Raw genomic sequence first — 16,643 nt, 5'->3', positions numbered from 1 at the left:
AGCCGTGTTTATGCTAATGAACTGTGGGATATTTAAATCCCTGCTTCATTAGCAATTTCGATATGCCTAATCTACATCTCTCTATCGACAGAGAGGTGTAATCTAGACACACCCTGAATTATCTCATCGCATAGCAGGGGAAACAAAACCATACCATTATTTTAGTAGCCAAGGCAGGTGGGAATGCAAAAATAATCCAAGTAAACATCTTCAAATATGACACACTTCTAAAGCTGGAAATGCTAAAAACTCAGCATGAATGAAGGGACTCTCGGGGAGCATGAATACAATGAGATGGAATCAGGGATATTCAACTTCAACAGTAATTTTTTAAGCATAAACAAAGCCCAGGATTAAAGGTAAACTGGCATTTCAATGAGATGGCAGCACAGCACCTGAAAAGCACCGAGGTTTCAGTGAAGAACACGGACATTTCTATTTTGTTTTGTCTTGCAACTGCTTGAAACATTCAACAGCTTGAAAGCACATCTGGCATCTTGCCCAGATTTTTTAACTTAACCCAATGCTTAAGGCCCTCCCATTATTTCTGATGTCTTGATTGCGCTGGTGCTCTAAGAAAAAAGTAAAATCGGGAAAAGGAATAAAAAGCACCCAAAAAACAGCAGCACAACACCTCTTGTCTCAGGACAAAGATGTGGTTTTAGCTAATGACTGACCTTTCTGCTAGTCACTACACATCAATCAGCCAGTCACAATTTCCTTGCCTACAAATTCTATGACTTGTTTTGAAGAGTTTGGCAGACTGAGAAGGGAACAATCAGTGTTTCAAAACCGACTAGACCAATGTGATACAGTTAAATTATTCAGCTGGCCAGAATCAGCTTATTCTGTTTCTGGAGAAGCCAACTGTAAAAGAGATTAAGCTTAACACCAACATATACAGATGCAGGGCTTTTTGTGTATTCATTTTACCCAGTAACTTCATTTAGCACTGAAGTCTTGAGAACCAACATTATGATCTATTCTCGCAAGATAATGACAAAAAATATAACAACACCCCATATTCTTTGTGGAAAAGTAGTACAAAATGTAGTAGGTATCAACACTGTACGATCCTATGCAACAGATCTTCTTTAACATGGTTTTACAGAAATTGTTCTACCAAGCTAGATTTTGCCATTCATACTCACTTAAAAAGTGGCAAGAGGGAGAGGAGGAGGGTGGGGGCTTCTCTAGCCTGGCCAGGCCATTGGTTAAGCAGTAACCATTACCAGGTGAAGCTTACTGGTTAACCAGTTAACCATTGACATCACTAGTACTCACTAGAAATTGCTCCTTGAGTCGTCACGTTGCTCAGTGTCGCTGCATTACTAATCCTGCATTGTGGTTAGAATTTAGCCCAGCAAACTGAATCGCAAATGATATACTTAGAATCCTAGGGTTGGAAGGTCATCAATTCCAACCCCCTGCCCAAAGCAGGACCAACCCCATCTAACTTATCCTAGCCAGGGCTTTGTCAAGCCAGGACTTAACAACCTCTAGGGATGGAGATTCCACCACTATCCTAGGGAACCCATCCCAGTGCTTCACCACCTTCCTAGGGAAATAGTTTTTCCTAATATCCAACCTAGACCTCCCCCACTGCCACTTCCTATAGCAGTTTTCTTAACAGCACACTATTGCAGGGTTACAATTCTCTCAAATTCTAAAGACTGGTTCAAAAGAACCTTTGCAAAGGTGATAATTTTCTTTTACATTTTGTAGGACTCGTTAATGAGGCACCACATACTCATTCTGTCTAACCTGAGGCACTCCACTGATGACCATGGGACTTAGGTTCCAAAGCCACCCAGTGGCGCATTTCAAGATCCTGAAATAGATGGGCTTGGATCACTTCTTCCACTTCCGTCCAACAGCCACCTCTGGGAAAGAAGCCTAGTGCCAGAAACCTTATCGAACAACGGGGGAAATCTTTGTTTTATGTCTAGGGTTTCTTGTCCTTCAAAACTAGAATGACATGGTCACTCTGATTTTCTAAAAGGCCATGATCACTGGCAAGTTGAACAAAGAATCCCTCTGAGTAAAGCCATCAGAGTGATCCTGGAGCACACAACTCACCAGTCAACTGGCTCGGGTCACAGTCTTGCCATTCCTTGGTCAAGAGTGACAACATTCCAGCCAAATCTCTGCTTTCTGATGGGAAAAGAAGAGCCTAGGAAAGGAACTTCCCCTTCAGTGAACCCATCAATGGTTGCTGCAGAAGGTGAAAATTCGTTGGCGACAGCATACACTTCTGGGCTACACAAGCGATGGCACTGAGGACTCTGTTGCCAAAAATTCCATAAAGTACAATGACACAAAGTCAAGCTTTACGGGCAAAACTCACATTGAAATCCATGGAGGACTTCCATGTGTAAAAAAAACAAACAAACATGAATCGGGTTTTCTAGCATTGGCCCTGTGGGCATGCAGAGATCCGCAATACATGCACAAAGGCAGGTTTTGAGAAAACAGCAGAAGCACCAAACTTGGAAAATTTGTCCAAACCCGAGTCCTTGAACATCAGGATTTCTCATTTCCCCCACATCCCGTACACCTCAAAAACAAAGACCAGAGCTGACAAGATTCACAGAGGCCAGAGGACTCTCCTCATGCATGGGAGATCAGGGTGCACCACCCTAGAAGATGTGGCCAGAAAGCCCAGGGCTAGAAACATGGGGCATCTGAACTACAACCACTGTGAGGAAGTGTAACCCACACACCTAGGCTGTGTCTACACTGGGCCACTTATTCCGGAAAATCAGCCACTTTTCCGGAATAAGCTGCGAGCTGTCTACACTGGCCCTTGAATTTCCAGAAAAGCAACAATGCTCTACTGTACAAAATCAGCCGCTATTCCGGAAAAACTATTCTGATCCCGCTCGGGCATAAGTCCTTATTCCGGAACACTGTTCCGGAAAAGGGCCAGTGTAGACAGCCCAGTAGTCTTTTCCGGAAAAAAGCCCCGATCGCGAAAATGGCGATCGGGGCTCTTTTCCGGAAAAGCGCATCTACATTGGCCACAGACGCTTTTCCGGAAAAAGGGCTTTTCCGGAAAAGCAGCCTGCCAATGTAGACGCTCCTTTTCCGGAAAAACTGAAAACGGAATACTATTCCGTTTTAAGCATTTCCGGAAATTCATGCCAGTGTAGACACGGCCCTAGTGTGGTTCACTGTCCCATGCAGTGGCACCTAGACCACATCAACAGCTAAGATTAAGAGACCACTACAGCATGAGTTAAAAGTAGACTGGCTTTTAGCTCAGAGAGCAGAGGCTCCTCTACTAAGCTCCAGTGATCCCAGGTTCACATCCGCCTGGTGGTGGTTGCAGAACTACAGCAGCATTTTGAATAAAAATGTTTGGTTTTCCACCCCCAAAATATGATTTTTCACAAAAATGTCAGGGTGAATTCCAATAAGCTCTGCTCTTAACCTGTGGCTCACAGAGGGATTTGCAGCTAATAAAAAAGGAGCATTACATTTCTAATATATGTAAAATTATTCTTAGCAAACAAGGGACCAGGTGAGGTAGAGGCAAGATGATTTCTATCTTTTAGCATAACTGAAGCCATAGGAACATTGGTTAGCATAGCCCAGGAGGAAAAACAGAAGTGTTAATCTTTCTGTGTAGGGTATTTCTTTTTTCTCTCTCTCAGATGGACGGTTTGTTTGCTGTCCCACCTCATCCTCTCATTCGCAGCCTGAGCCCAGCCGCCCTTCTCCAATCCCAACGTGACAGCCTGTCCTGACATTTCTTAGCATTTGTAAACTTCTGTTTTGAACAACATCGCAGCACAAAACTTAACTTGTGTAACCTGGCTGTGGGCTTGGCCCCTTGTCAAGCCTACCCGGCACTCTGAGGGCTTGACAGAGACATCCACACAGCCTCGGAACGAACTGAATTTTAATGAGAGGAAGTCATTTTCCCACTGGAAGAATGCTGCGCAAGGGAAACTTTCGAACCTCCCCGCACCAATTCCTGTGGCACATTATGGGATGGGGAGCCAGCCTCTTCATAAGTGCGGCTCGTCCTCCACTTTGCTTGTGACTCCTGCCAGCCTCTCAGTTCAGCCATTTCAGCTTCCAAAACAAAAATCTATTCAAGTTGGTTTTGTCCTGATGATGATTCAGACAAGCATGATATGACCTCCCTTCACTTGCAGCTCCCACTGAACCATGTTGAAACAAAGACAGCCTAGGCCCTACACCCTCCAGACACTACCACTCCCGGTTAACTGGGTCATCCCACGTTCCCAGCACAAACGACAAACTTTTAACAGCCAAAAAACTCCACAGCTGGGGGGAACAGCCCCAATTAGTTGCTCAAGGGTTGCAAAATTGTCCCTTACAGGAGTGACAGGAGCTTTGGTCTCATTGTAACTGGGTTCAGGGTCCCGAAATAAAAAATGTTCTAAAAATAGGTGCTTTTGAATGATTCACATCCCATTCCCATTGCTCCAAACCAAGATTCTCTTCATACATATTTTCTGCTTACAGCTGCAGATTGCAAGGGGGGAAGACTGAATAAAATTAGGTTACTGAGAAATGAAGGAAATTAAATTACAGTCTGCTGCCTTCATGAAACCTTTTAATGACGTCCAATTTATAGCTACTAGCATCTTGATATTTCTGAGTGTGCTTGTTACAGTATCTTCCTTGCTATGCAGAGAAGGCAAAAAGGAGAAAGACACTAAAAACATATATTGACGGAGGCGGCTTTTGTGGTCTGATAAATTATCCTCGTCAGCTATAATAATTGTTCCCAGCTTCTCTATAGCTGCAATCATCTACCATGTGTGCATTGCAACCAGTGCTGGCAGCATGGAAACAGCCTCCTTTGCTGATGGCCAAGAGCAGAGCTGGGTCCGTTTGTCCCATGAATCTGCTCTAATCAAGGCCACTTCATTACCAGCGAGGGCACTACTGTCCGACAGCCTGTAAAAGGATGCTAGCGGAATTAACAAAGCTTCGCCAGCTGCAAAAATATACTCTCTCGTCATTTCGTAGGGTGGCCATGGAGTCTCATTTCCAGCCTGTTTGGAGATAGATCAAGCTTTCGGGGGCAGTAGAGAAAACCTCATAACTTCAGTCCTGTTCATCTCCTGGAGTGCACAGTTTCATATCACCACCAGACAGCGCAAACGGACTATCATGGAGGATCCTGTTCTTGTATCATGAAAAATGGAACCGATCATTTTTGCTTGTTTGTCTGATGTTGTTTGGTTTGGTTTTTAACGATGGAGGATCTGCCATTTCCAACGGCTGAAAAAGACCCAATAAAAATGCAAGCTTCTCACCCAGGTTGGATGAGACTGATTTTTTAAGAGCCTCATGAGGTAGCCGTGTTAGTCTGTAACTTTAAAAAAAAAACCTTAAAAAACAGAGTGGTCCTGTGGCATCGAAGGGTGTGTCTAGACTACAGGGTATTTTTAGAAAAAAGTGGCCTTTTTTCAAAAAAACTTCCCCTGAGCCTAGACGGCTGCCGCGTTCTTTCGAAAGTAAATTGAAAGAATGGGGCAGTTTTTTCGACCGCGGAAAACCTCGTTTTACGAGGAATAATGCCTTTTCTCGAAAGTGCTCTTTTGAAAAAAGGCGCTATGTAATGCAAACTGTGCTTTTTCGAAAGTGAGCATCCAGACTGCCTGGATGCTCTCTTTCGAAAAAGCGGCTTGCTTTTTCGAAAGTACTGGTTGTAGTCTAGATGCTCTTTTTCGAAAGAGGCTTGCAGTCTAGACGTAGCCTTAGAGACCAACAAATTATATTATATATATATATATATATAGTATCATGAGCTTTCCATGGGCACAACCCACTTCAGCAGATAAATGGAGGAAAACGTCAACTAGGTGCAGAGGGCCATGTCTCCCGTCAAAAATTATCTGCTTTACGTAACAACTCTGCTGAAATGCAGAATTCAGCCTGGTTGCTGACTATTTTTGGAAGCACACCCAACACATGTGAAAGACATGTCAGTACCCATTAAATTCTGCTTTTACTTTCCTCTTTAATTGTTAATCTTTCCAGGAAATGCCTATTCACTTAACGCCCTTAGAGATTCAGTCCTACCCAGTGTTCTCTGTAAGCTGAGCACATGGGTGGCTACCCAGTAGAGATTCAAATGCTGCCCAGCTGATTGGTAGAGCACCCACAGCTGGGTTTTCTGTTTCTACTGGAGGTGCACAACTGCACATGCATCAGTGCACAAAACAAAATTTATTCTGTACCTGGATGGAAAAAATAGAAGGAGCATTGGTTCTAACTCTCTTCTAACAGGGATCTGGCAGTGATGTGAGGTCAATACATTTTTGCTCTGTTTACAGCAGGAGATCTTCTAGGGTTGGTAACATTAAACTGCTCTAAGACTTTCTTTCAACATCACAGACAGCACAGTGTAGATTAGAGCAGACTTCACTGAACCATCATTATTCATATTGTTGCAGGAACCTTGCATGCAATGCTCAATTTGCTACATGAGATGTACTCAACTCTACCTCCAAACAAATGCAAAAAACTAACGCAGGGTGAGCTGCAAAATTTAATGGGCCTAATTCTGCACACACCTACCATAACTTTGCTCTGCTGACTTCAGCAGTAATGTTATTCAAGATTTATACATGTGTAAATGAGAAGCCAACTTTGTCGTGTCTCCAGACTAGGGTTCAATGCCATACACATTGAAGATGTAACCCCTCTTCCTAGCCAGGCTTACAGCCTTGAGAGCAGCACCGTGCTAAGCAAAGCATTGCCTTCCTCAGCCTTCGCATCCTAGCCACAGGAAATAATACAAAGTTGAGAGCAGGGACTAATGGACTGTTATAAAATCAGAGCTCTGACCCCTTCTCTACACTCTAGGACAAACTATGCCCTGAAATTGCACAAACAGTCTCCTTGTTTGTATTCTTGACCAGAATCAAAGCAAGGGAAGGCCAGCCTGATTTAAACAACACCGACACGCAAGGGGAAAGGTTCCTGGGAACCCATTTCAAATGGCTAACACGGGACTCTATCCAGTTTCAGATTCTGATTTTAAGACAGGCCACTAGACCAATTGGCCCAACATTTCCGTTATAGGCTTCGCATTACGGAACGCTGCTTGAATGTTGGATTCAGCCTCGTCACTGACTTTCAAATACACGGAGTGCTTGAGAGAGGCCCTGCGGTGCCAGGTAAATCCTGATTTTCCCTTCCGCCGGATCATATAAATGTGAAAGCCAGATTCAGAGGCAGCTTAATTTTTAAAACAACTGCTCTAAAGACTACAGTTATCAGGGTATCATTGGAATCCACTATCCAGCTGAGGATTCCACCCACAATTCTGATCACTATTAAAATAAGCATTAACATCCAAAAATCCAGGGTGGGATATTTTTTAACACCAAGGCTTCCACACAAACCCACATGATGAGTCCCAGCAATGAGCTTTATAAACCATTCATCAGCTCCAAGGCTTTGTACAGCATTTCCCTCCGACGCCTCACCCCTGGGCCACGGCAGACGGACATCTGTGCCTTACCTCAAAGATCTCCTCGTCCAGTATCCGGGTCCCAAATACAATGATGCCGTTGATGTCAATGATGGGGTGGTCGCTTCGGTCCAAGAACTTTGTGACTTTCTTTTTACAGTCCAAAATCAAGGTGACGTTTTTCTTGTGCACGCTGATGGCTATTCGGTGCCACCTGGAAAATAGCACAAACCGTGATCGTTATTAACGAAGATTAACAATCGTTCAGCAGAGCCTTCTGCTTTCATGAATGGAGACAACAGTTTACAGCAACTAGCTGATCGTGAAAGGATGCCAACAGGAAACTATGGGCCAATCCCTGTCTCCCATGAGGATAGAAAGCCAGTAAAAGGCCCATGTACCAGTCAAGCCCACAAAAGATGGGAATTTCCTCAGCTGGGTAAAAGTTAGGACCAATTGCCTCCTAATTCCCTCACAGTGGGAGTCTCTTCTGTACAGCTGTGGGGGCTTTAAGGGGAGAAGTGACACACAGGGGGCCAATGGGCAACCCTAGGGCTGGGGGAGGCAAGCCCCAGCCCCGCCCCTTCTGCCTGAGGCCCCGCCTCCCATGGGCGCCAAGAATCCCACCCCCCTCCCTGCAGGTCGAGCCTCCTGCATTAGCCTGCCTGGTCCTGGCGCATGGGGCACACAAGCATCTCCAGTCTCCTGGCTTGGAGCACAGGCCGGGTGCACTGCCACAGTACCCACAACACGGCTGAAGCCCAGGGGCAGCCTGAGAGCCGAGCTGAAGCAAGGGGCATTGTTGGGATGGAGCGGGGGTAGGGCCAGCCTGGCGGTTTGGGAAGGCATTACGTTACCCTGCCTCTTACACCTGCTGTCCAATTTTCTCCCCTGTCCCCCTCTTCCATCCTCCTTCAGCCCCGAAGAACGGACCTTACTCCTCCCACAGGTTTGTGTAAGCCCTTTGCACACAGCAAATGCCACTCCTATCTCCATAAATTCCCCTTGACTTAACACACCTAATATGTCACTGATATTCAGGGGTGTTTTGCACACCTGCTATTTCTTTGGTAGAGTATGAGAGCCCAATAAAGCGGAGACAGAGCACTGCAAAATTATATTACACACATCTTATACACGCTTAGGGATTCATACCGGTACTCCTCTAGACAGTCGATTGGTTTTATCACGTGTCATGTACTCAGGATGCAACACTTCACTTACTTGCCATCGGATAGATTAATGCCTCGAAAGAGAGGATAGTCTTCTGGGCCTGGCTTCCCAGTATGGTCTTCGTACAGGAAAACCGGAGATCTACCCATCTCCATGCCGATCTGCTGGATGCCTTGCTCATTGTAAATGGAGATCAAGAAGGACTGACCTCCTTTCTTGGCTTTTACAGTGGTCAGAATGGAGAAGTCCTCAGGAAAGGACGCTGAAGTGGAAAGACAGAAGGGTTAGTTGGTTTTTTTGGACGTGAAGGTGCGTGCATAGTTCACACTTTCTACAACCCAATAAACAGTGGAGATCCAACCGGCAATTGTTCCTTCTTTCAGCTGTGTCCATATTATTGATCCCCAACTTGCTGCCATGGCAGAGAGGTGTGTCAGTGCCACCTGCGGATAAAGACAACGCATCCTACAGGCACATGATCTCCATGATCACCAAGACGGCAAACAGCAAAGCGTTTTGTGCGAATAGCACCACAACACCGGGGTGATAACTTGATAAGGGAGCGGGATGGTGGCTTCACACAGGATGAGGATGGAGCAACAAACTTCCTCTGGGATGGGTCTGAAGGCCCAACTGCTCCACCCAATCACACAGCCCATTGTGATTAGGAGCCCTTATGTGATTAAGCCCAGGGAGAAGACAACAAAAAATGTGGTGGAACGCAGCTCCCATGGGAAAGAGTTATCTATTCTAATGGCTCAGTCTTCCAGTTCAGCAGTCAACTTTGCCACGGATCATTCATTAATGACCAGCAACCCCTGTTTGGCCTTTACCATTGGATCTCCAGCCAAGTAACATACCAACTCCTACACTAAGCAGAGGGGGACCTCAGTGTTATTGGATGGGAGATCTCCAATGGGACAGTAATGTGCTGTTGGTGCAAATGATGCATGTAAATCTGTAGCATTGATACCATGACTTTCCACAGTATGCCCTGGAACTTCTTAGGAGACAAGATATGCTCCACCATCGGGCCCCCAGGTTGTCTAGAGATGCTGAAGACTCTGGGGTTATTTTAATATGTACCTTCTTAAGTAGACACATGCAATGTATTAGGGCGCTTTGTTGTTTTGTTGGGGATTTTTTCAATCGGGTTTTGTCTATTTTAGGCAGGAACAGAACCTTCTGTGGCTTTGGCTCCTTGCATAAGCGTGGTCAGCAAAAATCTAAACAGCAAATAAATATCCAACAATACAATGGAGACATGGGTTTGACCGAGCCTTGAAAAGCAAATGGCAAAGCCAGCATCTCCTGCTAATCATCCACCACGTCCTCTTTCACGTGGGGATTTAAGGCAGACCATGGTGCTCAGGGATATTGTGTATCCCCTCTTTATGCTTGCAAGGCCCATGTAAGCAAACCCTGGAAACTGGGGTTCAGTCAATGGGGCTGCAGGGATGCATGGGCTCAACCGTTTGGTGTGTTCCATCCTCAGGCACCGCAGATCAATTTAACTCAGCGCATGGGAGTTTTCTGACCGTCAGAGCTGCCAGACGGCCTCTGAAATTCCCGTTGGTTTGGCTTTCTGCCCCTCCCTCCCGCAGTGGCACTGCACATTTCAGAAATGGACCCAAATTGCAAACCCAAGGCAGATCCCTCTTCGAACACTACCTACCCCAAAAGGCAGGTGCATTGCTAACTGCAGGAGGGGTGGGAGGGCATTTCTTCAGATTATCATAGAGAAAAGGGTTGCTGAAAAGGGCGTATTTCTGTCATCTTTGTAAGACTTGCAGGGCATAAAGACGTAATTGTGCTTTTGTGCCTGTCCACAGAAGAAACCTTAAGCCAAGGAGTCCCAGAATGACTCAGGGTGTTGTTGGGTGTCCTATATGTGATGTGAACATCTCTGTGTGGTGTCTGGTGCGGGGCAGGAAGAGAGAGGGGATTAATAGCCCTTTGGCTAATGTATTAAGCTGTAAATTCACAGCCATATAACCCACAAAAATGTCAAGCGTCCAAGAGCTTCACACAGATTTCCCTGCCCACTGTAGGTTTTTCTTAAAGGACATCCCAGGGCTGAATAAGGGATTTGACCTATTTAGGTTACAGTGAGCCTTGTTCAAAGTGTGGGGAGGGTATCCGACCACAGAACAGATTGGTAAACAGTCAGGCAGGGAAATCAGAAGAGAAAGAGACTGTCAGCTCATTTTCTCTACTGTTCTGGGGGAATTTGCATCTGCCAGTTTCTTTGCCTCGGACTCATTTATTTCATTCAAATTAATTTCGTTCAGCACCTCAACTCCTCTCAAGGTGCTCAGCCATCATTAGAGAATAAAAGAGAAAGTCACCAAGTCCATACACAGCAGCTTGTAAGGAAGGAAAGTAATTCCTGTCCTGCAAAGTGGGGAATGATATTCAATCCCAGGGTAGAGGTCGAACCCACAAGGCCTCGGTGGCACCTCAGTGGTCCTAATCAGCACAAGAGTGTCACCAAGCCCTCAGCTAGTGACGTCCCCAGAAGGAAGGAAATTCCAGGTGAGGGCCTGGCTCATTGTGTGAGCATCAATCCTTGTGGTAATACCATCTGCAAGTGGATCCCTCTGATCAGAATTTTGAAAAGTAACAAAACAAAGAATACTGGGGGGTAGGCCCTCGATTGATGTAAATGGGTGCAGCTATGTTAAAATCAAGGGGGTTGCATCTAATTTACACCAGCTGCAGATATGGACCAGGATACGGTTCTGCCTAAAAGTATCTAGATGTTTTAAAGAACGTGTTTCCCTGCACTGTAACACTGGTTTTATGCCAGCTCAATCCCACGGACTTCAATGAAGTTACATTTGTGTAAAAATCGCCGTTACAGAGTGGAGAACCAAGGCCGATGCTTCCAACTTATGCTCGCAGTGCCTAAACTTCTTTTAGCTAAGACGTGGCCCCAAAAATGAAGGTAGGTAATAACGGGGCTTCCCTCAGATGAGCCGCGCTGTCTCTTTTCCTTCCTCCTGGATACTCCCATCCTTGCTGTTGCAAATCAAACCCAGACGCTTTCCTGGTTACAATTATTGGCAACAATTTGGGCTCTTTTATGTAAAATAATTCACATTCACAATGATCCATGAAATGGAGCATTTTCATTATGAACTACCCCCCACACAGAACTTTTCAACCTCAATGAGTTGCCAATGCATTTAAAATGCTGCTTTTAATTTTATTTATTACTATTAACTATTATTATTATTATTATTATTATTATTAAAATGTCTCCATGGCAATGTGGGATTCTCAGCTTCACTAACCATAATTGAAAAATTCTGGCTGCCATTACACCGTTATTATTCTGTTACCCTGGCAAAGTAATGGTGTGTTTACCATCAACACTAGGAATTATCCAGTCTATCCAATGTTATGTGGAGGGGGTTCCATTCAAAATGCAATTAAACTAATAAAAAAAATAGCACATAGGACCGGATCCAAATTCTACTGCAATATATGGCAAGACACCCATTGACTTCAGTAGACTTTCGGTCAAGCCCTTATACACTATGCAGCACTTTCAATTATGTTCATGCTCAAGGTGGTGAACACATCTCTCTCCAATAAAGGGAATTACATCAGTAGTGAATTTTACCCACTGTACAAGTTGAACCTCTCTAGTCCAGCACTCTCTGTTCCAGCAATATCTGTGGTCCAGCATGATGTTAGTTAGCTGAATGTCCACTTATCATGGGTGTGGCCAAGTTTCCCATGGTCTCATAGTTTATTTACAGCTGCCAGTCGTGGCTCTCGGTGTTCTGTGCTGCTATTTAGCTCTAATTTACCTCGAAATGTCTTCAAAGAGCCCAGTAAGCAGCGGAAGTGTTGGTCATGCTGCTCGACAACATTGGCCTCCTGTGGTTCAGCAAACCCTCTGGTTCGGCACCAGCAGGTCCCAAGAGTGCCAGAATAGAGAGGTGCAACCTGTATCTGTATATTGTCAAGGTTGAGCACCACTCTAGCTAAGGTCATTATAAATTGCTTTTGGCAACACACTTGTGAGTTAGCCAAGTGTTAATGTTGCCCTTATGCCTTGTGAAACGAGGTTTACAGGCTCGATCGGCAAAGGCTTTCCTTGCCGACCGAGCCGCGTCTTGACTGCCGCGTTGTGCCGACGATTAGCTGAGCTGGCACAGTGCGGTGGCCATTTTTATTTTAATGAAGCGGGGGATATTTAAATCCCTGCTTCATTGACTATGACCGTTAGTCTAATTTACATGCCTCTTCCGGCAGAGGCATGTTGTCTAGACATACCCTCAGAGCACAATGGTTCTTCAAAGGCCCAATTTAAACCTCTGCTCATCGTGCATCTGAGGAGCCCTGATGTTTCTGGTGTGGCTCATTTTCCTCCTCAAGGAACTGTCTGGCTATAATCTAATGTTCTACCCTTAGATACACATGCCTACATGCACAGATAATGCAGAGAATGGTAAGTGTGCAATAGGACTGGAAATTACTGCATTTTTATTGCTGCTATTCATAGAATCATGGAATACTAGAACCGAAAGGGACCTTGAGAGGTCATGAAGTCCAGACCCCTGCCCTCCCGTCAGGACCAAGCACCATCTAGATCATCCCTGACAGATGTCTATCTAACCTGCTCTTAAGTATCTCCAATGATGGAGATTCCACAACCTCCCTAGGTAATTTATTCCAGTGTTTAACCACACTGACAGGAAGCTTTTCCTAAACCTCCTTTGCTGCAATTTAAGCCCATTTCTTCTTGTCCTGTCATCAGAGGCCAACGAGAACCATTTTCTCCTTCCTCCTTGTAACACCCTTTTAGACACTTGGAAGCTGCTCTCATGTCTTTTCTCTTCTCAACTAAACAAGCCCAGTTCTTTCAGCCTTCCCTTATAGGTCATGTTTTCTCAGCCTTTAATCATTTTTGTTGCTCTTCTCTTCTACTGAAAATCTATATCTCTATCTGTCCTCCTTGCAGCTGTGCATGAGGTTGGAAGAACATAGTTTTGCAATGAAGCCGAGGAATTTATTTAGGGAACTGGAGAAGCATCATCTTGGCAGATTTCCTTGCTCTCGTGGGTTTAAAAACACAAATGCATTTCAAAAAAATCTGCTTTGTGGGCTGCGACTACAGAAGCAGACTGGAAAGCTCATACAATTACCTAATTTTAAAAAAAACATGCTTCTAATTAGCACAAAATATTACCTGTTTGCCGAGAGCCTTTATAGCAGAAGGGAAAACTTATGTTTTAAAGGTTTCAACCCACGCCCATCCCTTTAGTAACATGATAGCACAAAAACCACATTTCCCCTGGGAATTTGCTCTGCCATCATTCTGTTATCTTTATATCTCCTCTCACTTGTTTGTCTTCTAGGGGGCAACTACAGTCACACCTATTTATGAGGCTGTACTGAGACGACCCCTGCCTCAAAGGGGAAATGCTGGCATGGAGTCATGGTACTCTGGATCAGCACCCAGGAGACACAGGTCTTAATTCTTCTCTTCACCTCTCTTTCCCTTTAGCCAGCAACAGCCAAAAGGAAGCCGCTGGAAAGAGACAGGGACGTGATGATGTCGCCGAATTGAAGCCAGCCCTTCAAGTCACTGAATAGCCGCATTGATGGACTCCAAGGAAGTGCCACCCAGGTCTTATCAGCTAGGAAGGAGGGTGCATGAAAAACAAGGAGGAGAGGAAGATGGCTGAAAAGAGAATACAGAGCAGTGGGGAAATATAAAGGATTCCACCAGGCTATCAAAATGGCTCTTTGGGACAAGGGAAAATTGTATTAACAGCCTAGAAACGGCGTTACTCAATTCCTTTGCTGCATTGGCCATGTGCATTCACTCCCCGGGAAGGCCCGTTCACCTGCTTAGGCCCTGAAAGTGCCACTTCAATTGCACAGCAAGGAAACCCGTGAAAGGTTTCCCCCCATTATGCAGGGGTCAGAGCAGGCTATTATGCACACTGAAAAAACATCCTTTTAATGTGGCTCTTGATAACAGCGGTCACAGCCATGGAAAACTTTTTGCATGATTCCAGACTGGCAGTGGCATTCCATTTCTTGGCTTGAAAATATTTAGGCTTGGAAGAATTGGATGAACAAATATTCACATAAATAATCAACATTTCAGATTGGCAAAGTAACAACATTCCTGCTTGTGAACTTTATAGAGTTTGCTTTAGGGATATTACATTTGTATATTTTGCCAGGAGATGTCGACACTGTGTTTTAAGGGTTCTGCGGCTTTAACTTTTTGAGTTTCATTAAATAATGAAACGGTCTCATCTCCCCACCACACCCCAATCACCCTGCAACTCTGAACATGCTGCAAAAATAAGGCTTCAAAATAAGCATTGGGTTAAAAAAATAATTTTGGTGGACCATATCAAATTCTGATCAGCCTCAAAATATCCCCACAGCCAAATCCTGCAGTCTTTATTTAGCTTTTACCCATTTCTGATTCAGGAAAACTTTCTACTGCCTTTCAGCAGGTCTTTCCATGGGTAACGGCTAAGAAGAAATTGAGCGAAGGATTTCTCGTTGTGTAGACGGCAAGGCCAATACCCCTCCATTGAGTGAGTCCCCATAATATTGTTATGAGGGCAGGAATACAGGGGTGTGAGAGGATGGAACCATTACAGGGAGATTGGAAGGGGAATAACACAGATGCAATCAACAAGGTGTTTTCCTCATGGGATCGTGTTCCTCTTTTACCAAGGGGCAAATAGAAGCAATACGGATCTAATCCACCCACTACAATGGGCTTTGGATCAGGCCTTAAGTCAACAGAATGGCTCCACATTGCTACTCCTGGGTGTGGTCTCCAATCCCTGTAAAGGCTTCTTCAACCCTCTGTCTGGTATCCAGCCACTTGGCTCCCCAGTTCTTATTCCAGACAAGTCAGATATTGAAGTCCAGTTAATCCTTTCTTCAAGAGTGACCAGGTGATTCCCTTGCATTCTATGAGAATAATCACAGAAGTCCAGATATCATTTTAGAGTTGACTAGCAAGCAAATCCAGGGCGGTAGGACGTGAGTGACAGTCACTCCAAGAGGACTGCCTTGCAACCATCATTTAGACCAGTGAAATGCGAGGTGTGATAGAAATTGCATCTTCATTTAAAAGGACTTGTGGTGGTATCCTATGTGGCCACTGATTTAGCCTGAGGGTTTTATATACATTCTTTTACAAAGTTTTTGAAGGCGCGCGCGTGCGTGCGTGTGCGTGTGTGTGTGTGTGTCTCTTCTCAGACAAAGGATTTCACTGCATGTGCACACGCATACTCCCTCCTCTTAGGTGTGAGGCCCTATGCAAGGAGGGCACATTTTTCAGCGGGTGATTGTATTAATGAGCATGATGCTCTATATCCCATCAGCCATGGAAACCCACATGGCACCTTTTACGCAAGCCACGCTAAACGCAGCAGGCTGCAGTGATCCCAGGCAAATCCAGATTCAACCTCTCACTCTGTCCAGTTGCACCATGAATTGGAACTAGTGGGCTTGTCCAGCAGGGAGGCTGCTAGCCTACGGCTCAGGATACCAGGAAATGGTACCTGCAGTAGAGCCGGGCTCCGGGCAACCGGAGGAGCACAGCTGGCTTGTAGAAGGTTGCCTGATTGGCTACCTCCACCAGACTTGGAGGAGTCTGCGGACCAACTGGCAAACCCAGCAGCAGTTCAGCAGCTGCTCAAAGACTTTTTCCAAGTCTGTGATAACTCCTGTGCCTGCTTGTTCCTCGCCTTGTTCCAGCCCTGCTCCTGCTTTGTCATGCCAGGTAACCCACTTTGGACCCTGAGTTGCAAGTCCGTGACTTCTGGCTCTGACATCTGGCCTCTGACTCCAGCTCTGACCCTGGGCTCCAAGTCCTAGCTATCGGCTTCTGTTCCGACCATTGGACCCCACTTCTGTTCCAACCACTGTGTATACCTTGCACATCCCGGGCGCAAGAACTGAGTTCAATGCCTTATTCCACTTTAGGAAGGTTTAGGCACTTAGGGTACGTCTA

The 16,643-nt window shown here is 45.2% G+C and overlaps 1 protein-coding gene across 2 annotated transcripts in view; it reads right to left on the bottom strand.

Moving 5' to 3' along the window:
- COL5A1 (collagen type V alpha 1 chain) overlaps window positions 1-16,643 on the bottom strand; it is a 317,689-nt gene that overhangs the window by 216,754 nt on the left and 84,292 nt on the right. For both annotated transcript variants that reach the window (XM_075905279.2, XM_075905278.2), the window contains exons 3-4: window positions 8,687-8,897; window positions 7,514-7,676 (exon numbers count right to left, since the gene is read on the bottom strand). In XM_075905279.2, the coding sequence (XP_075761394.1) occupies window positions 7,514-7,676; window positions 8,687-8,897 (374 nt within the window). The remainder of the gene's footprint in view (window positions 1-7,513; window positions 7,677-8,686; window positions 8,898-16,643) is intronic.

This window comes from Pelodiscus sinensis, chromosome 23, assembly GCF_052426305.1.
Source record: "Pelodiscus sinensis isolate ZL-2025 chromosome 23, ASM5242630v1, whole genome shotgun sequence".
In the NCBI taxonomy this organism is placed as follows: domain Eukaryota; kingdom Metazoa; phylum Chordata; order Testudines; family Trionychidae; genus Pelodiscus; species Pelodiscus sinensis.
Note: the sequence above shows the minus strand (reverse complement) of the source record. Positions and strands in the feature narration are given on the sequence as shown.